Source organism: Rhinolophus hipposideros (assembly GCF_964194185.1).
Source record: "Rhinolophus hipposideros genome assembly, chromosome: 26".
NCBI lineage: Eukaryota > Metazoa > Chordata > Mammalia > Chiroptera > Rhinolophidae > Rhinolophus > Rhinolophus hipposideros.
In genome coordinates, this window is record NC_138072.1 from 10,809,613 (window position 1) to 10,834,960 (window position 25,348).

General features: G+C 39.8%; 1 protein-coding gene across 1 annotated transcript in view; it reads right to left on the reverse strand.

Annotated features, from left to right (window-relative positions):
- RAB3GAP2 (RAB3 GTPase activating non-catalytic protein subunit 2) overlaps nt 1-24,836 on the reverse strand; it is a 63,148-nt gene extending 38,312 nt beyond the window's left edge. Inside the window, exons 1-7 of the mRNA XM_081039426.1 lie at nt 24,619-24,836; nt 9,824-9,888; nt 3,851-3,971; nt 2,905-2,986; nt 1,414-1,461; nt 1,260-1,335; nt 834-935 (exon numbers count right to left, since the gene is read on the reverse strand). Of these exons, the coding sequence (XP_080895552.1) occupies nt 834-935; nt 1,260-1,335; nt 1,414-1,461; nt 2,905-2,986; nt 3,851-3,971; nt 9,824-9,888; nt 24,619-24,733 (609 nt within the window). The 5' untranslated portion in view covers nt 24,734-24,836. The remainder of the gene's footprint in view (nt 1-833; nt 936-1,259; nt 1,336-1,413; nt 1,462-2,904; nt 2,987-3,850; nt 3,972-9,823; nt 9,889-24,618) is intronic.
- Nucleotides 24,837-25,348: the final 512 nt, after the last annotated feature.

Genomic DNA, 25,348 nt, shown 5'->3' on the forward strand with positions numbered 1-25,348 from the left:
CAACAACAAAATAGGTACAAGTTTCATAAAAAGGGTATACAGTCAGTCATTGTGCAGATATAAACAACGTACAAAAGTAGAAAGAAGGAAAAAAGGAAACTCACGTGAAGAACCTGGCAGGTATCAATACACATCCTCACATATAATCACACACTTTTGTGTGATACTATACCATGTACAGTGTTCCAGAAAATGGTTTAGTCAATAGTGGCACTATTTCTCCATTTTAATAAGTGAACAAATCATTTTTCGTCATGTCTCTACCGTGTAGCACTAAATGTACTACAACTCAGTTAACCAGTCCTTATTTACACAAACTGAACACAAACTGAACACAACACTCAGTTTGGCCTCCTTGCTCTCTTGCTCTCTACAGCCCATGCTCCACGCAGCCAGTGGATCTTCTGAGACAGAGCAGATCAAACCACTTTCCTGCTTAAACTCTCCAGTGGCTTCCTCCTGCATTTAGAATAAAACCCGACCTCCTTAACCTGCAAGGTCTGGCACATCTCTCTACCATCATCTCACCTCCCACCCCAGCTCCTGGAACAGGAAGGTCGTAAGTCACTATCAAATTCTACACGTAGAAAACGTTTTTCGGCTTCTGACTACAGTGTTTTATCGTGGCACAGAACATGCAATATTTCATTAAAGAAGTAAAGGCAAGACTGGTATTCTTTATCAGTTAAAATCAGTTAAATCTCTCTAGAATATGACAGCACAGCTAACTGTGCCACAAAACAAAGGAATCTTTACATTCCCCTCAAATACAGAGGGAAGAAACTACATCAAAGTGAAGGCACTGTTACTTTGAACACAACCTCTTTCATTACCTGTTCAGTCACGCCAGGATGTCGTGGGATTTCATAGGTCCTGCACTTAAGCTGTAGCACTGTGTCCTCATTCAAAAGCTGTGCAAGCAAGAGCACCCCACTCTAGGAGGAAACACAGAGACGAGCCCTGCTGTTTTGTCACTAATACACCTGAATAGGTATGGCCAGCTAGAAACTATCATGTCCCCACCAAGTTTTCCATGGACACCAAGTACTCTTTTTTCAGAAGAATACAGCTTCTCTTCTTTATAGTTTTCCACCAGAACTTTCTACCACCACCCCTCCCCCAGCCCAGCTTCCACTCTCATACAGTGTCAACTACACCTTCCCAAGAGGCAGGTGATGAGTCACAAATGAACACAATGGGGCTACATAACGAGGTGTTGCAGTCAGCTGGTGTTTTCTAACTGCTGACACCCAGCTCACCTCCGTGTAGAAGCGTACGTAGCCTGAAGTGAAGCCGACCACAATGCAGGTCCAGTCGGGACGGCCGGTGGAACTCCTGGCACAGACAAAATTCACAATCTGAAGAGCTCACAAATCAAAGCAAAGAACACAAGTGACTCTTATTTATCCTTACCTCTTCTGGCTTGCTAGCGGGATGCACAGAGCGCTGGTTACATATTCCCTAAGAACAAAAACAGAATCATGTGCTTAGCTCATGACTTTACCAATCACTGTTATTTCGCTATAACGTAATGTTCAGGGAGCTCTGTGGACCAGTTTTATTTACTGCCTAAGTAAAAATACAATAAAACCCTTCCCATAAAATCCATTCACATAAAAGTAATGTCACAGTCACTTGAGGTTAATAAAAAAGCAGTATTTTCCATTTTGTTTTGTCATAAAAAGCATGAAAGAAAGCAAAACTTGACTATACACAACTGATTGCATACAGAACTGAGAGAGTTGATACTCTCTCAGTCACTTCCCAGTATCCCCCTCTCCTCCACATCAACTGAGGGTGGGAAGAACTGTCATTAACATTACAGGCAAACTGCATTTCTGCAGAGTACACTATTCTAGCGAGTCATTGTATTTCAATTGGTAGGCTTCTTCTTTTGTGTTTTGCAGAAATATTCCCTCATTACCTATTTCTAAGCACATGGTAGGCTGGATGCTCCCTAAGAGATTATTTTTTCTGCCATGTAGACGTGAAACATTTGTCAGGAGCTCAGAGACCAAGCCTCAAAATTAAAATAACTCCTTGACTATTATTTAACTAGTCAAACATCAGCACCATCCCAGCTTATTCAAGAAACGCAGACACACTCCTGCCCCATACAATCACTGAACAAAATCAATCTTTTTGTTTGTTTGTTGTCTGTAAACTCATTTAACTATTATGTTTGCTTTGCATTTCTGACAGAAATTAAATGTCTTCAAAATGCTTTAGACTAAATGATTTAACGAGAAATATTTTCATTTTTTGGTAACAGTAGAAAACACTTCACTGAGCACCTACAACCTGACTTCCACTTGGTTGTCTTTTATTTGAATTCAAAGTTGAAGAAACGTAGTCATTCTGATCAGAGAATTCTCAGTAATTCAAAAGAGCTTGTATTTTTTTGGCTCCAGCTTCCAGGCTATCACGTAACCGCACTAGAGATCTGGTTTCAAAACTCTTACGGAATCAGTAGGAAACGTGAATTGACTAACTTGGGTTTCCGAAGTACTTACGAGTTTTAAGAACTAATGCAGTGCTATCCTCTAAGCACAACCCCAGTGGTAGCAAAGCAGAGAAGACAATGATTGCCCTTGACTTTCTGGTCGAACAAAATTAGTGATAAAGAACAGAGAAGACAAAATGTAGAAAAGATGTTACGGGATTCTCTTTGAACTCTTCTTTAAATCCTCCCCGAACAGGAGTTCGTTTTAACAAGTAATCACATGATGAGTAAAATAAAACTTTGCTGACCGAATCATGCTCTCCAACCTCCAAAGTTGGGATGAATATACACTTACTAAACATGCCAAATGACGAAATTTCTTAATAAATTCATTTTCAAGTTCCACAATATCACATATACATTTAATGCACAGAAAGATAAAAACATTAACTGGTACCTACCCTTCTTCAACATTTAGAGAACCACTCCAACCAACAGCAAACTGCATTTCTTCCTTTCCTTTATCACTGTGTTTCCATTTTGCTGAAAAAAATTAGGTTATCACATAAAATAACTTGATAGTAGACTAAAAGAGTAATTTATAAATTTCACTCTTTACAATGATTGAGTGCAAAATTTAATAGTTCTGTATTAACTGATTTGGGTCTTTTTACAGTAAAAATAATATTTAAAGTTTTTATAAGCTTTTTATAAAACTCTACCTTTAGTCTGTCCTTCCTCCCATTAAATCCTTATAATAAGTTATTAATTCTTATGTACCACGGCACTGATTTTACTTATAAAACTACTTTTATCTTCAGATGACAAAGAAAACTTTCTATTAGGCTGATGCTATTGGAGGGTAATCTGCTTTACAGGACCATTGCGTAGTCATTTAATGTATGAACACATTTTGATCAGTGAGGTTTTTCATATCCTTATATATACATAAACCTTAATTTTAATCTTCAACAAAAATTATGAGCTGAAAATTTATGCCCCAAATAGCAAACTACTGTACTGTGAGTTTTCAAATTGTAGTTGAAATCACCTCACTCACATTATTACTAAGAAGGGAGCCGTGGCCTTTTTAGCTCTGACTGCCCTTTGCTAGACCTAGGCAATGCCCAGTACTGCCTCTGCAGTACCAGAGAGATAGCTCAAGTTCCTACAGCCAAGAAAGGAAAGCAAGAGGAAATAAACACAATAGAAAAGAAAGGGGGAAAAAGATAGAGAGGAATACAAAAAGGAAAGGAAATTAAGTGTTATATCATACATAAACTAGACTATAGAATGCCTCCATATAATGCATACACTAGAAATAACATTTTTTCTTTCTACTTATACCATTTGCTGCTTTATTCTATACATTACAATAAAGACCCCTGATAAATAATAGATACTTACGCACTAGAAACACAGCTTTCTGCTCCCGAGCTATAACCATGAGGTCGTTAGTTGGCGATAAGGATAAAACACAATCTTGGAGCCAGCTAGTTTTTTGTGATTTGCATGTATTTCCTTCTTCCTGTGGATAAAACTACAATTACTTTACATGCAAAAATACTGAGTCGTTCAACTCTGCTTGTCCGCCATGAAGGGCGAGGGGGAAGAAAAAATGGGAATGAAATCTTCCCAATTCTTTTTTCATAAAGTCTCAACTAATACTCCGTATCAAGACACATCAAAGATGACCAACAAATATCCACTACAAACAAATCTGTTTTGAATATTAATGCAAAATTTTTTAATGCAAACAAATATAAACTAGCAAGACATTAGAAAAAATGTCGCATAGGGATCACTCCAGGAATGATTCAGTATTAGGAAATTTAGTAAATAATCCTATTCCCAAGAGATAGCTAAAGTGTCTGCAGCTAGAGAGCAAAGAAAGAATTGTCTGATGATGATGCTTGTGGGGTATGGAAACTGTTTGATAACTCTGACTTCTTTCTTTTTTTTTGACCTAAAAGGTGTTTTCTTTTTTCCATTGAAAAATGTATTCTTTACATAGGTAAATTCCCGTGGTTAACAATTGAACAGATCGAAAAAGGTCTTCTTTGGAAAGTCTCCTGACACTGCTGTACTCTAACCCCCACAGGTGTTCAATCTACAAACAACCAATGTAATCGGTTCCAGCATGTACTGCCAGGGACACTTTCTGCAAATACATTTAGCACTTTTTCCAACACAAATGGTAGCACACTATATATCAATACAAACTTCTATACTTGACTCTTTTCCTTTTAACATATACCTTAGACTTCATTCCACATGAAGTGTCTTTACTTTTTAATGGCTGCATAGTATTCCACGGTACAGACACACCAGAGTTTATTTATCCAGCCTCCTATTGATGGACGTCAGTGACGTATATACAATCTTGCTGCTACAAACGATATGACAGCGAATAACTTTATGCATGTGTCAGTTTGTGTGGGAGTGAGTATATCAGTAGGACAAATTCCTAGAAGTGAAACTGCTGGGTTAAAGGGAATGTTTATTAGTAAATTTGCTAGATATTCCAAAATTGTGCTCCACAGACGTTGTGTCGATTTATACTCCGACCAGCGGTTTTGAAAGTGCTTGCTTCTCTAGACTATTTAAAAGATGCTTTAACTCTGGATCTTTGTCAATCTAAGAGACGAAAAGCGGCATATCTCAGTATGTTGCATTCTTACAGACGAAAACAGGCATTGACCAAACCCACTCATAAATTTGAAAATACAAATTAAAAGACTGAAATGGCATTTTCACTTCTGATTTTGCAAAGATTAAAGTTTGATAACATATAAGGGATCAATAGTTTCAAAAAACCCATGAGAAAAGCAGACCTCTGCAAGAAAACACATTCATCTCGCATAGTTTTTTTGTTTCTCAATATTGATAAAAGTATGGGTATAGAGAAATACTTCATTCTTTATAAACAGTCCGTGGTCAATGGTAAAGGGCATTGGCTCAGAGTTGTTTTCATTTCTGAATTACAGACAGCAGAGCAAGGTGCTCTCCCTACTGCTGTCTGGAATACAATCTGGGGCAGCCTTGTGGGAGCACCATCCAACAATTTCTATTAAAATTTAAAATATGTATAACCTTTTACCTTAGCAATTCTAGGAATTTGTCCTAAAGGAAAAATAAGAATGACTAACATCTAGTGAGCACTTGTTATGTTTCAGGTACTATTCTAAGCACATCTCACTTAATCCTCTTAACGATCCTACGAGGCTGACAGTGTTATTAGTCCTACTTTCAGAACGAGATGACTGAACTCAGAGAAATTAAGTAACTTGCCCAAGGAGTCACAGTCACTTAATGGCAGCGCTGGGATAGAAATTCAGGCAGTCTGACTCCCAATCGTAACACTGTGTGCATATGCGTAGCCAAAGATGCATGGCCGTAAAGATGATGACACCACTGCTGTGATGGAAGAAAGCAAAAGAACGAACAAGAACTAGACATCGCTCGACAGAGGCATGGTTAAATAAATCACTGTGTACCTATGCGATGAGATAGTATTTGGCATTCCTTGAAGAGTTAGATGCGTTACATTTGTAGATACGGAACAACCTCCAAATTACATCAAATGGAAAAAGCGAGAGGTAGAACAGTGTATAAAAATCAGGTCTACGTGGACTTTCAGGTAAAGAGGTAAACACGTGAATTTTATACTCTCTGTACCTAAAACTCTCAACTCCTCTAGGAACAACAGTAAAAGAATTTGTTTAAAGGCAAAAACCGGTAAGGGCACAAAGAACAAAAGGAGAAGAGCCCCAACATTCTGAGAGCTAGAAAGCAGATGGACAGGAAGCACATAACTGCTTTTACAGTCCCCAGGAAACTAACCCCCAATGTGGTGGAGAGGAACGCCGAGAAGCAACCACAGTTGCACTGCAAAACTGCCAACAGGCTTAGGAAGTGGTGCCAGGTCCCTCAGGCAGTGAGGGCAGAGAGACGGCTAAAATCATGAGGCTTGCTTGAAAGTGTGCTAAGGTCGCCCATGGCTTCTCCCACTCCCCACGGTCAGCTCACTGTCCCTCTCTCCCGGGCAGAAGACCAGCGCCCATCACCAAGCCAAAGCCAACCAACAGAAGCTCTCCCTCAGGAATGAACGCCTGAATGCAGATGTGGACTGTAATGAACCACGGTAAACAAGAGGAACGAAAAATGGTGACTGACTCATGGAGAGACTCTCTTAAACATTCAGGCAATAGGTGATGCCACCAACACCAAGCCTGGATGACTTGTTGGTCGGTGGCCAAAGGTCAGGAACAACGCACATCCACCCTTGTGTGTGGGCAAACCATCCTTTAACTGCACTTCCCACACTAGCAGATCACTTCAGAATCGACTAAAACCAAATAATGCCCTTACAGATCAAAAGTTCCGAAGCCCCCAAAAAGAGGCCAAGAAATTTTAGAGAACAAAGGGGAAAGGCAGGAAGAAAAGATGAGGAGACTTACATTAGAAGTCACGGGCTAGACCAAGAGCTCAGAACTTCTGCACAAGTGACCTTTCGGGCTGGATAATCCTTTGTTTTGGGGGCTGTCCTGCACTGTCGGATGCTTTGCAGTATCTCTCTACCCACTAGACGCACCGCCTCTGAAGTTGTGACAAACAAAAATGTCTCCAGACATTGCGAAATGTTCTCTAAGGGGACAAAATTGCCCCTGGTTGAGAATCACTAGTCTAGACCCAGCTTGTATTAACGTGGAGAGGAAGGTTACTGGCAAAATGAGTGTTTCCAGCTGTCAAAGGTCCACAGCCCCAATGAGAGCCCGCCTTCGGAAGGAGGCCCACCCCAGCTACCGTGCCCGCGCACAAAACCAAGGCCGTACCCTCGGTATAACGTGAGTGCTCTCCTCTGCCTTTGGCCAGTCTGGTGCTTATGTCTCTTGTGTGGCAGATGGCACCAGAGTCTAATGACACTAAAATAAGTTATTTTCCGGTACTGTCCCAGATTATTAATGCTCTAAGAATCTCTAAGCAGGCCAGGCTATCCCCTATTTCTCGGCCTGTAAACACACCTTTCTCTGTCCTCTACCTGGCCAGCATGCTTTCATCATCCCGTTAGTCTGCTCAGTCCAATTGCCTCTGTAAACGGTGTTAGGCCACAAATGGAGCATATTCCAAAGTGTCTTTGCATGCAAGCTTTCCATGCTGCCAACCTTAACTGAGGACCTTAACCCAAATCTTCTGTGCTTCCTGTTCCAGAAACCACTGCCAAGCAAATCCTTCATTCTATGCTTCCTACCCATGGGTCTTAATATACCCATGAAGGAAAGCTCACGAAATCTGTCTTGCCAGTTAAAAATGAAATTAAACCTTGTCAGACCTCTTCCTAAACTGCCTCGATTCCCATTAAAAATAAAGCTGACCAAATATCACCCTCTAATCACTTCTTTCCCAAAGCAAAAATATTATAATCCCAACTAAAACCCCTTATAACACTGTGAAAAATACAGCAAAGCTATTTAGTATTTGTTACAGACTCATTCATCAGAAGATGCGTTGTACAACTATCTTCTTTTCCAATTTCCCTAAGTCAGACACAATCTGTCATGATGCCCACTTTAAGTTAAGTTAGTCCAGAGGAAGTGTACCTCTCCTTCCATCTTGAAAGCCTGCTCTGTTTGCCTTTTTAATCCTTTAGTGTATTTACTTACGGACAAGTAGGAATTCCTTAACCTATTCTTTGCACTTTTATACACAAGAGTTCTTATGCCTCACATGGATCAATTATTTGAGGCCCTGTTATGGTCTGAACTGTGCCCCCACCCTCACTTCACAGGAAGCCCTACCGTCCACACCACACCGCAGGTCAAAGAAGTTAATTCCGGATTTTTTTTCTTTTTCCCCCTCATCTCTCACAGTCAATCCATAGGAAGGTCTTATCATTAGCTATAAATTTATCCTGAATTCATTAATTTCTCATTTTCACTAATATCACCGTAATGCAAACCACCACCATTTCTCAACTAAACTGTTCCAAAAGCCTCCTAATTGGTCCCCCTCCTTCCACTTTTGCTCCCTACTTGAAACTATACCAAACAGCAGTCAAGATGAACTTTTAAAAATGAGCAATGAAGTAAGTGCTGTTTCCTATCACATTGACAATCAACTCCAAATTCAAAGCCTTACACACATCAGGCCTGCTTCCTTCTCTGACCCCATTTTGTAGCCAAGCCACACTGGCCTTCTTTGTGTTCCTTCCAACCCCAAGCGCATTCCCGCCTCGGGCCTCGGCACGAGCTGTCTATTGCCTGGCCTCTCCTCCAGTTCTTCACCTCGCTGACTCCCTGCTCTTTCAGACCTCAGCCTACATGTCCTCTGAAAAGCCGGCCTCGACCACCCAACCTACCGCAGGCCTTCGTCACTGCTCTCAAATCACCATCTGAATTCTCTGTGTAACTACTACCACCATTTGATACTTTTCATCTACCTTTTAAAAAAAAATCTCTCTCTCTACCTTAAGAGTGTAAACTGCTGGGAACTGGGATGCTAAGAAGACCTATCTGATATGTACGTTTAGTTTTCTTTGTGCATAAAAATCTTGATTTTGCGTGGGTATCACCTCCTCCCCTATGCCGCTATGGGTCTCAGAAGTTAGCCCCTTTATCCACCAACCCCAGCCAATGGTATGACTGACCAATGAAAACCTCACATCCCTCGCCAGTGACTAGTTCAGAAATGAGTATCTGGACCAATTCTGACCAAGAAGATACAAGGCAAAGTTTGCTAGAGACTTCTGAGAAAGGTGTTTCCCCCTCCTAAAAGAGTCATGGAAGAGCCCAGTCTTTCTTCCTGGGGTCAGGAATGAAGCAACATGTTGCCACAGCACCTCTGTGAGAGAAACAAGCTTTAGGAGGAAGCCAACACGGTCTCTGCAGAGCAGACAGAATGAATGAACCAGGGTCCTTGATGACACAGCGGAACCGTCTGATCCACCAACCTTGGCTGGAGTCCTTACTATCTGTGACTTCCATCTCATCCATTTCCTTGTTAATGAAGCCAGTTTGGGTTGGATTGTGTATCGCTCACAGGTGAAAATACACTAATATACAGGGACTTTGCTACCTTGCTCGCTGCTATATTGCCAGCACGCAGAAAAACGCCTAGAACATGGTGGGCACTTCACAAATATGAGTTGAAAGAATAAGTGAAAAAGTCTAAAAGAATAACTAATGAAGCAGAAAGAATCCATAAACTAGTATTCTCCGTTTAGCCCACTAAGCTATACCGTCATTAAATCTATAAGAACGGGTGTCTACTGAAGTACTACTAAGCAAGCACAAAAACGCTCTTGATGAGGATTTTAAGATGTCAACCTAACATTGAAATATGTCACTATCAAAAAGCATGTATATGTTTACAAAGACTTACTGGTTCTTGGGGTTCTGTTTCTTCCCATGCGCCCCAACTATCATCTTCCCAGTTTGTTGATTTACCTATTTTTAAAAAGATAAAAATACTGACATGAAATAGAGAGTTTAAAATATTTTAAAACACTTTCTCTAAACATAATAAAATCAACCCCTGATATAAAATAAACATTATATAATTATATAAATATAATCCTGATGTTAAGGAAGAAAACAATAGTAAACTATGCCAGAATATTGCTATACGTAACATTAGTCAAGAAACATTTGACCTGAAATTCCAATTCTATTCCATAGTAAAACTGTGCAAGTTATTTGGATCTTAAAATATTGGACATCAAATTTATCCACAGTTAAATCAAACGGCAAAAGGAATTTTAAAAACACCTTAAAATGACAAATATTTGTTACTTCAGACATCAGACAAACTAAACATGCACAGTAACAAAAACACACCTAAAATTTCACAAAGTCTAAAAAAGTGAGCTGTTCTTTAATAAAACAAGGTACCCATGAAAAAGAAAACTGAATATTGAAACAAAATAGGTCTATTCCCCACCTTTTAATTTAGCTATTAAAATACTATAAAATATTGTATTTAAACCAATCTGCCTCAAAAGTCTGGGGGGAAGGATCAATTTAAAAGGTAGGACTGCACCTGATTATCTAGGAAGCAAACAGACCTTTCACTTATATATAGAAGGTTTTTCAAGTTGCTAGAATCAGTTATACATAGATGATAAAAAATGTTACAGTCTGGTACTTGGAATCACTGCTCAATTAGCTTTGCGGTAATATTCTCATCTTGGGTGCTTAAATACCACATAACTGCTTCCTAAAAAGCCAGGCACGTTGGTAGGCATATATTAAGTCCTAAAAGAGTACTATCATTGGATTAACACTGCCCAACTTAAAGATTCCCCTATACATGTTAATTAAACAATTTAACAAATGTTCTGTTCCATACCATATGCCAAACCCTGTAGTAGGAACAGAGAAAAACATAAATATAGTCCTCCTCCTTACTAAATCTGTGGTCTAGTGTAGGAGACAGACAAATGGAACTACACCACATGGAGAATGTTGTTATCAGCTACTAGGGAGCTCCGACCAGTCAGTGAGAGATGGGAAAACTCACTGATGAGTCATCTTAAACTAAGCCTTTAAAAAGTAAAAAATAAGAAAAAAAATTGAGGGATTACAATGTAGAAAACAAAAGATAAACATAAAAACTTCACTGATATTGTACCAAAATAAAACTGATGTTATAAACATGTTTACAGACAAATTTTCAATAACCATCTCCATAATGCTGGGACTTAAGCACAAATTAAATGAGACAGAGTAAAGGTAATAATTATCTAAAAAAAAAACAAAAAAAAAACGTGTAACTATGTGTGGTGATGAGTGTTAACTAAACTTATTGTGATGATCATTTCGCAATATATAAAATATTGAATCATTACGTTTGTACACCTGAAACTAATATATTATATGTCAGTTGTATCTCAATAAAAAAAGACACGGTTTAAAAAAAAAGTGGCTAGAAACTTTCAGAGCTACTTGAGAAAAAGGTCACCATGATAAAGGCAAAGAGGCAAAAAGATGCGATGTACATGTAGGGCTTATCCCTTATGTAACGGCACCACCTAATATGTATTCAGCATTTCTAAACGCCTAGGTGCTGTGTAGACATCCACGCACTTAAGTGTGACAAGGATCCTTTACCATCCCTGTTTTACAATGAGAAAAACAGATTACTGAGTTTATGCAGCTTGACTAAGATCAGAGGATTAAGTGGCAGAGTGGGTTTGAATTCTGAGTTCCAAAGTCCATGCTCCCTAGTATTCCGGTACACTTTTGCCTCCTATGGTTTATGGAGAAAGACGCGATTAGGGAACAATGGGGTGTACAGCGGAGGCCAAAAGTAAGAGAATTCTTATTATTTTAAAATAGAAACATTTCCTTGATATTGAGATTTGGAAATTTTTTTCGTAACGTGGAAAATTACAGTTTGTTCTTTGGCCATCTAATTCAGTTAGGCAGTCTCTTTATTCTGCTAATGTTTCCACTGCGCCAAAAACAACTGCCTTATTGTGGGCTGATGGCAACTAGGCCACCCCATTTACACAGTTTTCGAAAATGCACTATCTCTTGTATAAGAAATGCTTGTCACACTAAAGTCCATGATTCAATTTTAAAACTGCTGTAAGAATAATGTATTTATCAAATTATCACAATCTCAGGAAAACCATGCAGAATTTACAGCACTTCGTGAAGTTAGTCATTCATTCATTCAAGAAACAATCTTTTATGTCTTGAGCATTGTGCTAAGTGCTAGAGATAAAAAGCAAATAAGCCTTCAAAGAGCTTAGTTTGTGCACATAACCTCTGTTGAATGCTGTACAAAACACAGCCATGAAAAATGTATCATTTCTCCTCTGTATTGGAATAAAAAGTACCTGACTCAACTCACAAATGACTCATACAACCAAACAGCAGACAGCAGCAATGTGAAATTCTGGCCCCTGCAGAGACCCAGTATCTCTTTATGCCACAATTCAAAACATCCAGGAAGAGAAAGACCTTGAGAAATACTTCCTTTATACAAGATATTTATGTTTATGGACGTTTAGCCATTTCTCCGTGTCCCCGACTGGGGAGTTTTCCATTAAGAAGAGGGAAAGAATTTAATCAGGCATCTATTATCCCAAGAATACATTTTCCAAAAAACCCAAGGTACAAACAGAGGTTAAAGGAAGGTGACACAAAACTATTAGGCAGGTTAAAGATGTTTTTGAAGGTTGGTCTAGAATCCTAAGTCTATTCATAAATGGAAGACATTCAAAAAAGACAGAAAGCCTTCTGCAAACTGTGCACCACCCTTGTGGTTATTTCTATGCAATGCCAGTGACATAATTTCTGCAGCCTCCTGACTTCTGTTGAAAATCATTTGACACTGTTTTTGCAGGCTGCTATTTGACAGCAATTGTCGGCTGTTAAAAAGTGCTGGAACCTCAGCACTTCACCAAGGTTCTTTCTTATGCCTTCAAATTATGCGAGCAGGCCAAGCACATTCTTTAAAAAATTAAAACAATTTTTTAAAAAAGATGGTTTATATAAAAAAAATAGCTGATGAATATCTAATAAAGTTGCCATTCATGTAAAGCATTTTATTCAGGCAGTCTTTCCTTCTGGTAACTTTTCTATGAAGGATGGTGTTCTTCAATTGATATGACTATGGGTATTTCTTAATTGGCCAGTGATCAAGGCTGTGGGTCACCAAAGCAATGAGTTTAGAATATATTTGAGAACTGTGCACTGCTTAATGTCAATATGGAACGTTACTGTAAGACCTTATGGGCTATAAATTCTGTGTACTCACGAAAAAATAAGACTAATTTACCTTTCATTATCAATTACTATACAGAAAAGCTAAAAATAGTTCACCATGATTGCCTCATGGAGCAAAAAGATCAAAATCTCCTACAGACCAGGGTAATTTGAAAGTCTGAAGCTCTGGCATAATTGAAGAGGTAAGTTAGTTTCACAAAGTATATGACAGAATAAGGACACCAGGACAGATAACTTCTTGAGGGTGGTCAAGGCCCAGTGGAAAAAATTCCAAACACACCACAAAGCCATTGGCCTTTACTCAGTTTATCCAGTGAGGTATGTGGCACTCATTTCGGTCAAAAGCTAGACTATAAATTATAGCATAATGTTGCGTTTTTTTCTCATTTATTAAATAAGCAGCCAACAACCCAATCTCCAAAAAGCAATTCTTTAAATGACACTGTCATCAACTGCCTGTGTCCTTTACTTTGCTGAAGTCCAAGTCAACAAAATTGATCAGAAAATTAAGAAAACGGTACATACATTCATTGCCTTTATAAAACCAGATACAGTCCCTGTGCAGATTCCCCCCTCTAGTCTTAAAATGTCTGTGAGGAAGAGACGAAAATGATGAATTAAGAATGACGGAAGTTCATTCTTAATGGTGGGGCCCCATCCCACCAATCTGAGGCAGATGGTCCATGGATCATGCTGTGAGGAACAGCAGCCTCACGGATCAACTTCAAACACAACCGAATCTGACGCTCAATGTCCTTCTCACGTTAGCCTGCCATCACCACCTTCTTTCGGTCACTCCAGTTAGAGTTTTCTCTCATGATGGGCAGTCATAGTCAAAACATTATCAATTCAATATGTAATCAATGTTAACTGACTCAGGAGACTATTTTACATGGTTTTGTTTCCTACCAAGTCTTCAAAATCCAACATGTACTTTCCACTCAGAGCACATCTCAGCTTGGGACAGCCACACTTCCAGTGCTTGAGAGCACGTGTGACCGGTGGCTACAGCACGAGACAGCGCAGGTCCAGGACACTGTAAGTCTCTGGGTGCCCGAGTGGGACGCCCCCTTTTACCCCTATGGAGTTATGTGACCTTGGGCAACTTATGGAATCTCTTACTGCCTCAGCTTCCTCTTTAGCAAAATGGAGTTGATAACTATACCTACATCATGTTGTTGTGAAAGTTAATACATGCAAAGCGCTGGCAACAGTGAAACCCTTAATGGCCATTAAAATGATCCTTCTCCACACACAACATACTCATTCCTCATTCTTCTCTCCGCCTTTGTCTATCCCACATTCGCCAACTAAAATACATTCCCATTTGTCTCTCCCTCTCCAAATTCAACTTCTCCTCCAGGACTCACATTAATCCTTTATGAATTTACTTCCATCCGCCAACGATCTTACTCTCTTGTGATATGCCATCATTTGCTTGTATTTTTTAGTCAGAACTTAATTATAAACTGCTTTAGGTCACCTGTTGCATTGTTAACTTGTCTGACTTATTATCAATGCACACATTGTCTATACAAGTAACCACTAAGCCTCGGAGGGCAGGGAATGTGTACACCATGTGTGTACACACACACACACACACACACACACGAATGTTCAAGATCATAAGCACTTAATAAATATTTACTGAATGAATATAAAGCCTTTGAAAATGACCTTCCCCTGTATACCCCAAACATTTCTCCATATGTCCCCATATAAGCAGCAGGATTTAAATTAGTAATTTTTAATATAATGAACAAATCAGTTGTTGATTCTAAACCCTTTGCATTTCTACAGAAACATAAAACAATAAAATTTTTTCATAAACTTTATTATATATATATACTTTATATCTCAGATCAAAACCATATTTGTCAAATAACTTTTCTATGTAAAATTACATAGATAATTCTCTCTTCTATTCCATTCCATTTTAATTACTGAGACAAAATAATTTAAAAGCACCAATTCCTAGCTTTAGTGTTAAGAAATAATAGGAAAAATATTTTTGTTCTAATTCAAGTTTAAGTTGGCAGAATTTGATTAGGTAAGATCCTCTAGAAATATAGTTCAAAGTGGATGGTCTGATATGGGTTAATGGATCTTTATATTTCACACACACACACACTATATACATATATATATATATATATATATATATATAGTGTGTGTGTGTATATGTATATTTCAACATTTCAAAACAACGCTTGTATTATTAAAAGATCCTGTATCATAGTAGGAAACCAACATGCTCATTCAATTAAGTGTGCCTTTCAACAACCTCCTATTTTGGTAGGCTAGAAAAAAATACTAACAAGAGACACTGAGTTCCCAGAAAAACACCATACTATTTTGAAAGAAAAAAATATCCACATCCTTCTTAAACTCTATTATGCAAATCTTTTTGCCAGTAGTGAATAAAACAGGTTACACTAAAAACAGTTTTAAAATAGCAAATATTGCCTTTTGGAGAAATTTAAAACTAGATCATGAGAATGCTTCTCTAGTCTTGTTTCTTCTACAATATGATTCACGTGCCAGATGTTGCTCCTAAACGTCATTTTACAACTGTATTACACCAGGATAGCATCCGGCGATAAGCAAAATATTTCAAAGGCTCATGTTTTAATTGGGCTTTCCCACCTCATTTCCTATTCAACTTACTGAAAAAATGACATTTCCAAGTATGTGAGACACTTTGCTGAGTCTTTGGATTTGGCGGGGGGAACTGGGGGGGCAACAAACCTTTCTGGAGGGTGAGCTTCTTTTCAAATTTATTCTTTTCACATTCTTAGACATTTTTCCTTAAAACCCACAGAAAATCAAGGATTCCATTTGAGGATTCAATTTGAGTCTTTCAGGAAGTCTGCCCACTTAAAATAATCTGTTAGCCCATCTCATTTGCTGAAATTACCCTTCACTCTTGTGTCACACCACGTCTTAAATCATACTTGCTCTCTATATAAATAAAACTCGTAAGTTGATTTCTAACCAACTTAACAAAAATCAACTATCTCCTTATTGATTAGTAACTTGACATTTCAATCCTTAACTTCTTTTCTACCCATCACTGAAGACTAGTTTGAATTGTCTAGAATTGGTAACATAAGCATACACCCTTGTTCTTACCTTTATCTAGATGTTTTCCCTGAATGAATAAAACAATGACTTCAAAATATAAAATGAAACTACAACTTCCCTGCAATTTTTTCCCTGAAGAGATGTCAGATTATACTAGTATAAAAAACTGTTTCGTCTCTCACTTGATAAATGAGATGGTCATTGAAACCTTCCAACCATTGAGAAAACACATTTTAATTCAACCATCAAAAAATTACAGATGTCTTTTTTAGGAGTATTTCCAATGAATGTATTATTCTACCAACAAAAGCTTAAGTAAGACATTCAGCTTCTGCTTTCCATAGATCTATTTCCTTCCAAAAATACATTATTTTGATTTGTTTCTGAACAGTCTGTCCTCATAAACTGAGTATATGTCTTTCATTTAACAAGAACCTGGAGCTGGAAAGGAAATTGAATTCTAGAAGTGGGCAATTAATTTGACAGTATTTGCTTTTTCCAATATGAGTATGTCAAGATCAAAAACTAAATGAGAAACTGAAATCATTTAATGTTAGGAAAGGGAAAACTTAATTTAATCTCTATGGTCTAATAAAAGATCTTATTAGCACAGAAGCAAATTCATTTCCGTTCTTTCGAGATAAGAAAAAAGAAGAGATAATGTACTTGTTTCTATAAAAAGGAAGAACCTCTGGAAGCTATGACATGTAAATAATTCAGGAGTCTCAACAAAATGTTGTTGGGTCTTCTTGGCCAAGACAAGGAAAACATCATTACAAATTTAAAAAAAAAAAAAAAAGACTAAATAATAGAGAAGCTGCTCCGTAATTTCTTATGCCTCAGAAGTTTTAATATTTTTCTATTTCTGGGAAAACGGAAATAAGAAAATGAAGTTCATATTAGCACACTCATTTCAGCACATTAAAAAAATGTAGCAATCTAAAATGAGGACGCCATCCTATTTCCAACAAGCAGGGCTTTAGCTCTTTCGAATCACCATGATGAAATCAAACTAGATATTTAAGGTCCCTTTCAGTTCTAGAATTCTAATGATTCCTGATTTCAAATAAGTGACCTTGTATATCACATACGAAAATATGTTCTGGTAATCAATTCACAAAATGACAGCACTGAAAACAGCTTTAGGGGTGGCTGGTTAGCTCAGTTGGTTAGAGTATGGTACTAATAACACCAAGGTTGCTGGTTCGATCCCCACACAGGCCACTGTGAGCTGCGCCCTCCTTAAAAAAAAAGAAAGAAAGAAAGAAAACAACTTTAAGCAGAAAAAGAATGTGTCCCCCTGATCTAAAACATTTACTAAAGCAAACACGCTCCCTTTGCCCAAAAACCTGAGAAAACTTTAGACCCACCTTTACAAAAACAAAAAAAATCTATAGACTTAAAGAAGTTTAATATGCCTTATTCCTTATTCTCCTTTCTATTCATTCTATTTTTCACAGGAAGTCACTAAGGGCAATAATACAATATGTATATTGGAAAGAACTTATACATCTTTTGTAACTATTTCCTACAACTTCATACTTATGTTAGGATTTATTACATCCAAAACAGCAGAAAAAGACAAGCATAGCTAATAAGGTGAAGGGAGGATGTACCACTATGAAGTGTGGGTGAAGGTATGTAAATACTGCTAGGTGAAGTTAATTTCTACATATTCTAAAGAAGCCAATTCTACATCTTCCTTTCTTAACCCCTTCTAATATTCAACTACCGTCCCTGTGAGAAAATTTTCCTTAAATTCTTCCAATACCAGCTTAATCTTGCTAACGTAGAATGATGACAAGTATGTATATAAATAGGCACTTCTGTTTACCATGGATAGGAATGAACCTGACCAATTTTTAGAGTAATGTGACAACTGTTTATCTGTCTTTATGTCAGCACCACACAATTTTGATTACTGTAGCTTTGTAGTAAGATTTGAAATAGGAAAGTATGAGTCCTCCAACTTTTTTCTTCTTTTTCAAAATTGTTTTCACTGTTCAGTGTCCATGTCTTATTATGAATGCTATTATACAAAAAAAAAAGTTGGGGGAATGACTGAGCCCTATAGGAGAATGTCTTTAAACTTTTTGCTTACACATACCCCAAAGAGTTTTTCAACAGTATGTATCCCTTAATCAAAAGATGTAATTTCTGATCTACTGTAAACACGGACATTTTAATAAAAATTTATATCATATTTTTAAATTTATTCAGTGGTTTCTAAATACTATAAGGAAATGATACCCACCAACATCTGTTAAAAATATGATCTTCTCTAAGAGTAATTTTATAAGTCCTTGTTTCTCCTTGAATTCTTATTTTCATTACATTTCCTCCACAGACTTCCATTCTAACATAATATAGATGTAATTATCAGTCCAAAAATTTCTGGGCAAAAGGGATATGAATTGAGAAAAAATAGTTTTCCTATAATCATAAGGCTCTAAGCATTAAAATTTGTCTTCTTATTTGACTTATTGCAATTATTGTTAGAAGCAGGTAACTGAGGAAAAACATACACATTCACAGATTTTGATAAATAATTGTTAAACATAAATAGCAAAAATTATTTGGAAATCTCGATACGATAGATGAGGAAGTTTACAGCACCTTAATAAAAGGGAAAGTGTTTTAACACGTTGGGGCAACTTACTATAATAATAATATTCAAAATGTGTGCAAAGTGAACCTTTCCTTAGTAAAGTGGCAGACGAAGACAGGGAGAAAAGTAGGTACTTTCGTAGGCATACCTAAAACTGACTTAAAACTATCTCTTCCCAAGTAATCCTTTGCAAATTTCCATGTAATCCCAAGGGACTCTTACTGCCATCTGAAGACACTGCGACTGCATAAAATCTAAACTCCTCTAAAACCTCTTCAGCTTCACTCCATAGCATCATTCCTCTCCTACCACAGAAATTGACATTTTCTGAATCCCATGCTGTTTTTCATCCCTTGCCTGACCATTTCCTCTCCACCTGATGGACATCTATTAAACCACTAAGACGTGGTGAAAGTGACAGTTCCTCTATGAAAGGCTTTCCTGAGCCCCCTACATAGAATAAACCAACACTCCTTCATTCTCCGACTAGCACGAGCCAGATCACAGCATAACACCTCGAACATTCCTTTTACATACTTACCTCCTGTATTGGCTCCATGCTCCTTGAAGATAGCGACCTATTTTATAAACCTTTAAGACTACTTCATTCTTAGTACATAGTAGGTGCTCAAAAAATATTAGCGGAATGAAGGAAATTAAAGTCTCAGTTCCCTCAGTCTCAATTTCCTCACTGATAAAATTTTATCTGTAAGATCCTTTTCCAGTCTTAAATAACTAATGAAATACTCTATACATTTTCTGAAATTCCTGTAAATGTTCTTCTTTCAGATTACTTCTCTCTCCCCAGTATGATCTCAAACAAGAGAAAGCCCTTTCACTAAGTATTAAAAAATGGGTATTTTACACCCTTTGTAATATACCTAACAAAGCAAAGTGATTCCATGATTTTCGGTTATCCTAAAAAGCACACTTTTGTCAGTTACTGTATAGAAACATGACTTTAATTGATGACTTCAAGGTAATTCCCTTTATGCTGTATCTTCTATCTTTTGGGTAAAACAGGCAAGAAGGAAAGCTGTATTACCTTTTTAGCATGTCAACAAAAAATTGTTTTACTATTAGGTAAATTAAGAGATCCAAAATACTATAATATTCAAATTACTTCCAAATATTCTAATTCTCCCTCTCTGTACTTGTATTTCTTCTTTTTTTGCACAACTCCATTATAATTATCAGGAAGCTCTGTTCTAGAAATCCAGCCTCACTGGGCATTATGCCACGGTAGCTTAAGTGGGAACCCACACTACTGGACATCTCTGAAATTTAAAATCATGCAACAAAATTTTATACCCGAAATAGACAGCATTTGCCTGACTAGAAACAATTATGATTAGTTATCACTGAACACTGGGGAACAGCAGGTTTCAAGATCTCTCTTAACAGAAAACAGTCTCATTTTATAGTTGAAAATAAAAAAAACATAAAGTCATAGTATAATATTCTCTGAAAATTCAAATATAGAGGAGAGTAATATGACTTCTAGGTGCCCAGGTACTAGGTATCTCTATATTTATGGCAGCTGCCCATATTAAAAGAAATATTAAACCAACTGATAAGCCTTAAAAATGATCACTTACCTAGGACAAATAATCCATAGCAAGTAATTGAGGTTTCTTTCTTTTTTTCTTTTTTTTGGTTTTACCTACCCCCCTAGACGTGAGCTTAAGAAATTAAAACTATGTAAGCAAGGAAAATAAAATGATCTCATGATTTCTGCTTTCTAATAAATCATTTGTAACACTAATAAAGAAAGTGAAGGAAAACAAAATGAAACGCCACCAAGCAGTTTAAGGCAGGTCCTATTTACCTGCTCTGTTAACTTCATTTTTCCTTTAAAAATTCCACCCTCACAAAAGTTTAGGTTCAGATTTATTTTAAGGAAGAGCTCTTTACAAAACCCAATGTTTCGTAAAAGGAGGTCCAGAGCGATTACTGAAATCCATGGACCTAATCATTCCAAGAACACAAGTAAACTACCTACAGTAGGACAAGCTATTTTTCTGATTTTGATTGGTAAATTAAAGCACCATTTTAACTGGAAAATATAGGTTTGGTAAAAGGGCTCACTGGTTAAGATTTTTTTCCTCTCCATTTATTTTCTACTTGAATTGATGGTAGCCACAATAATACCAACATACATAAACCTAAGAATTTGATTTAAAAGTGTAATAAATGAAATACATGCAAACCCATTGGCATGTTGCAAATTATCTAGATGTCTGGGTATGATTATATCTCCAACTGCCTGGACTGAGTTCACATCCTAAGGCTACCCTTCACTCTGTAACCTTGGGCAAATATTCAATCTATATATGCCTGAACGGTATTACCTAGAACTGTGCCATACAGTGTGGTGGCCACTAGTCACATCTGGCTATTTAAATTTAAATTAATTAAGATTAATTTAAATTAAGTCGAATGAAAATTTCAGTTCCTCGCTAGCACCTGCCACATTGCGAGGACTCAAAAGCCAGACGCGGCTAGAGACTCCCATGTACTGGACAGACATAGTGATGAAAAGAAACAAGATGATTTGATTGAGAGGAACACATGAGACCAAGGGGGCGGGGGCGGGAGTGACTGTCGTAGGTTAGATGGTCAGAAAAGGCCTCCCTCAGAGGTTGACATGAATGACGAGATGCAACTGGCATACGAAGATCTGCTTAGAGTATCCAAGGCAGAGACCAGAGCAAGGGCAAAGGCCTCAGGCACAAAGAACGGGGCTGATTTAACAACAAAAAAGTATGTTTGAAGCATAAGAAATAAGGGGAGAGGAGGATGAGGTGCAAAAAGGGGCAGGAGGTAGGGCCTTCAGGGTCTGGTAAGGCACGTAAGAGCCATTAAGCGCAACTGAAGGACAGAGAGGGTTGTAAGACGGCAATGTGATGATCTAAACTGTCTTTCAAAGTTCACCGACTGCTTTCGGGAGCGAGTTACAGGAAACCCAGACTGGAAGCAGGAAGACCTAGAAGAAGACTGATGCCACTGCCCAGTTGGAGAAGACGGTGCCGGGCTAGGGGAGTGGCAGTAGGCTAGAGAAATTGTGTGCTTTTCTTCTACACCCCTTGTCCACAGTCCTGTATCTATATCCTTCACAACCTGGCTCCTTGAAATACTCAGCTTCATTTTTTAACCCCTCACTATCCTGTGAATGTGCTTTCTGCACCCACCATTCCACCGAAACTGTCCTCAGGTCCCAGTAACCTCCACCTTCCCCAAACCAATGAGCACTTTCGCGTCCTGACGTCAGCTGACCTCTGCTGCGTTTGCATTTACTGACCACTCTTCCCCTTCATCAAATTCTTTCCTCCCTCAGCTCCCAGAACTTTACTCTCACCTGGTTTTCCTCTCTATTTGTTCCTCTTACTCAATATTCCAAGTACTAGCTATTTGGCTCTTCAACTTCAGTTCTCAGTTCATTTCACTAGACAGTCACGCACCGCAGGACGACATCTGAATCAACGAAGGACTGCATGCACGATGGTGGTCCTATAAGATTACAACAAAGCTGAAAAATTCCTATTGCCTAGGGACGTCCTGGCTGTCATAATGTCAGGGCACATCACATTACTCACATGTCTGTGGTGATGCTGGTGTAAACAAGCCTACTGTGCTGCCAGTCGTATAAAAGCATAGCACATACAATTACAGTAGCAGGCTATACCGTTTAGGCTTGTTTAAGTACATTCTGTGATGTTCGCACACAACGCAATCCTCTAACCACGCATTTCTCAGTTGGTACCCGGCACATGACTGTACTTCATCCTTGACACTGATCTGACACTTTTTGCTGATAACCCTGATATTAATATCTCTGGCCCATCTCCTTACTTACCGTGTTTCCCCCGAAAATAAGACCTAGCCGGACCATCAGCTCTAATGCATCTTTTGGAGCAAAAATTAATATAAGACCCGGTCTATAAGACCGTGCCTTATATAATATTAAGACCGGGTCTTATATTAATTTTTGCTCCAAAAGATGCATTAGAGCTGATGGTCCGGCTAGGTCTTATTTTCGGGGAAACAAGGTAGTTTGCGGTCTCTGTATCTAGTGTTCAACTGGACCCCCTCACTTGGCCATACCACAAACATTTAAAAGGTCCAAAACCTATCTCCTTCATGCTCTCTCATTATACACACTTGCTCAAGTCAAAAGGCCAAAGGCATCCTCAATGCCATGTCACTCATCAGCTATAACCCACATCACCAGGTCTCCACTAGGTCCTGTAGATTCTACCGCCTTAATAGCAGTCTAATCTAGTCCTTTCTCTCCAGTCCTGCTGAGGCTATTTTATTAGTTTGAGCTCACATCATTTCTTGCATGAATTATTGGAATCGTCTCAACCAATTTCCCTGCTTCCTATCTCCCCGGCACACAGCTGCCGAAGCACATAACAGCCATTCAGAAACTTCGTTGACTACAGAGTTCAAATCCGACCACGTCATTTCTCTGCTTAAAGTCTTTCTGAGGCATCCCACTCCTTTCACAAAGGCTTCTCACGATCCAGCTCTTTACAGACGCCTCTTCTCCACGTTCCCTCACCTTCTCCTCTGGCCATTCAGCTTTTGTTTGTTCTCTACATACCATGCCATTTCAGCCTCCCTTCCTGCACATGTTATTACCTCTCCCTTATTCATCTAACTAGGACTTCACAGGTAGGCTTAAGTATTACCACTTCAAGGAAGTGTCTTCGCGACTCATGGAAATACATATTTATATACGTGTACATCTCTCAGACACGCCTGTATACTGATAGTAGCTTTCCCTCCCCCCAGGAAATTATGATCTCCTAGAGGGTAGAGACCACCAACCTCATGTGATTTATAGCACCAGAGTAAACATTCACAGACAGTTTTGAAATCTTCTGAATTTAAAAAAACAGGGGGAAGCTTATTTCGCGGGGACGTTTACCACCAGGGCCCAAAGGTAAAGTGGCAGCACTGCACGACACAGCAAAACGTGCTTCACATTGGAAACACGAACACCAACACAAAACACACCCTCTTTCAACAGGAGGAAAGTAGGACATTCTGCGGCGCTAGGAAGGATCTAATAAACCAGAGTTAGGATTTTACAGGACGTGGGCAAGGGCTTCACCGTCTTTGATGATGATACTAGGGGGGAAGGCTTCGCCTCTCAATGAAGCGAATGAACTTTTCACGGCCGTGGCACTGGAATTTACATGTGACTCACACGTCATTAACGTGACGTGTAATTTCACAGGCACCTGTAATTCCAGGTCCTGATGTGGACTCCTCCTCCCTTCCCGACAGGGTATTCCCCTTACTTAGGACAGGCTCACCCCGGACCTTGGGAGTCGCTTGTCACTCAGTCACTTAGTCCCTAAATGTGAGCGGGAGCAGGAGATGGGAGAAGGGAGAGCGTGTGGGCCACCAGAAACACTTTGAGACAGGCGGGTGGCCAGCGGAAGGCCACAGTCCGGGGATGGAGCGCGCAGGGGTTAAGGCCACCGCGGGGTGGCGCGCCTACCGCCGGCAAGGAAGGGGGGCGCCTGGAAGAGGGAACACCCGGTTGGAAGGAGGAAGGGGACACGCAGAGGAGCCGCGGGAGCCAGCCGGGGCGGAGGGGCTTTGTGACACGGGCGGCAGGGGGTCGTCGCAGGGAGGAGACGGAAGGCGCGGGGGGACCAGGAGCCCCCAGGACCGAGGCGGCGAGCGGCGGCCGCGGGAGCAGCAGGGAAGGGCACAGCGGGGCGCGGGGCACTTACTGGGGTCCCTCCGCAGGGCGCCGCCGGGGGTCTCCTCCCGCAGGTGAGGGAACAGGAAGTCCCGGGAGGCCTGGAGGTCCTGGAAGCAGCAGAACTGGACAATGGAGCAGGCCATGGCTGCTACGCGCCCGGCCGGGGCACTGGGCTTCCCTGGCCACGCCCTGCCCCCGCCACCCCCGGCGGCCGCCGCCGACACCGCACCGCTGCACCCGGGCGGGGGCGGGGACACCCGACCGGAAGCTGTCAGCGCGCGCGGTGGCTCCGCCCCCGGCCGCGCGCGTGCGCAGGAGGCCCCGGCGCCGGGCCGCCCGGGTCCCAGGCACGTGACCGGCCCGGCCTGGGGTCCCACGCCGACGGGGAGGCTCGGCGCGGGTGTGAGCGGTGTCCGCGCCTCCACCCCGCGGGGGACCGTCGTGTTCATTCTGGCCTTTAGCTTTTAGCCAGAGACGATCCAGTGGGCTGTGGTCCGCGCCGGCCTTTGTGTCATTTAATCAGTGTTATTGACGTCCTGTTGTTGCCACGAACCTGATGTTTCACAGCGAATAATCCCTGGGCCCACGGGAGACAGCCTCCTGCAAGTGTCGGAGTTTGAAAACATGAATTGCTTTTCCGGAAATCAGCCCGGTCAAGGCTAAGCTTTAAGCGCCCCCTCCATCCATCTCCATAGCGCGACGCACGCCTAACATAGTACGAGCCATGCGATGCTCGCACGTTGTGACACCCAGTTGCC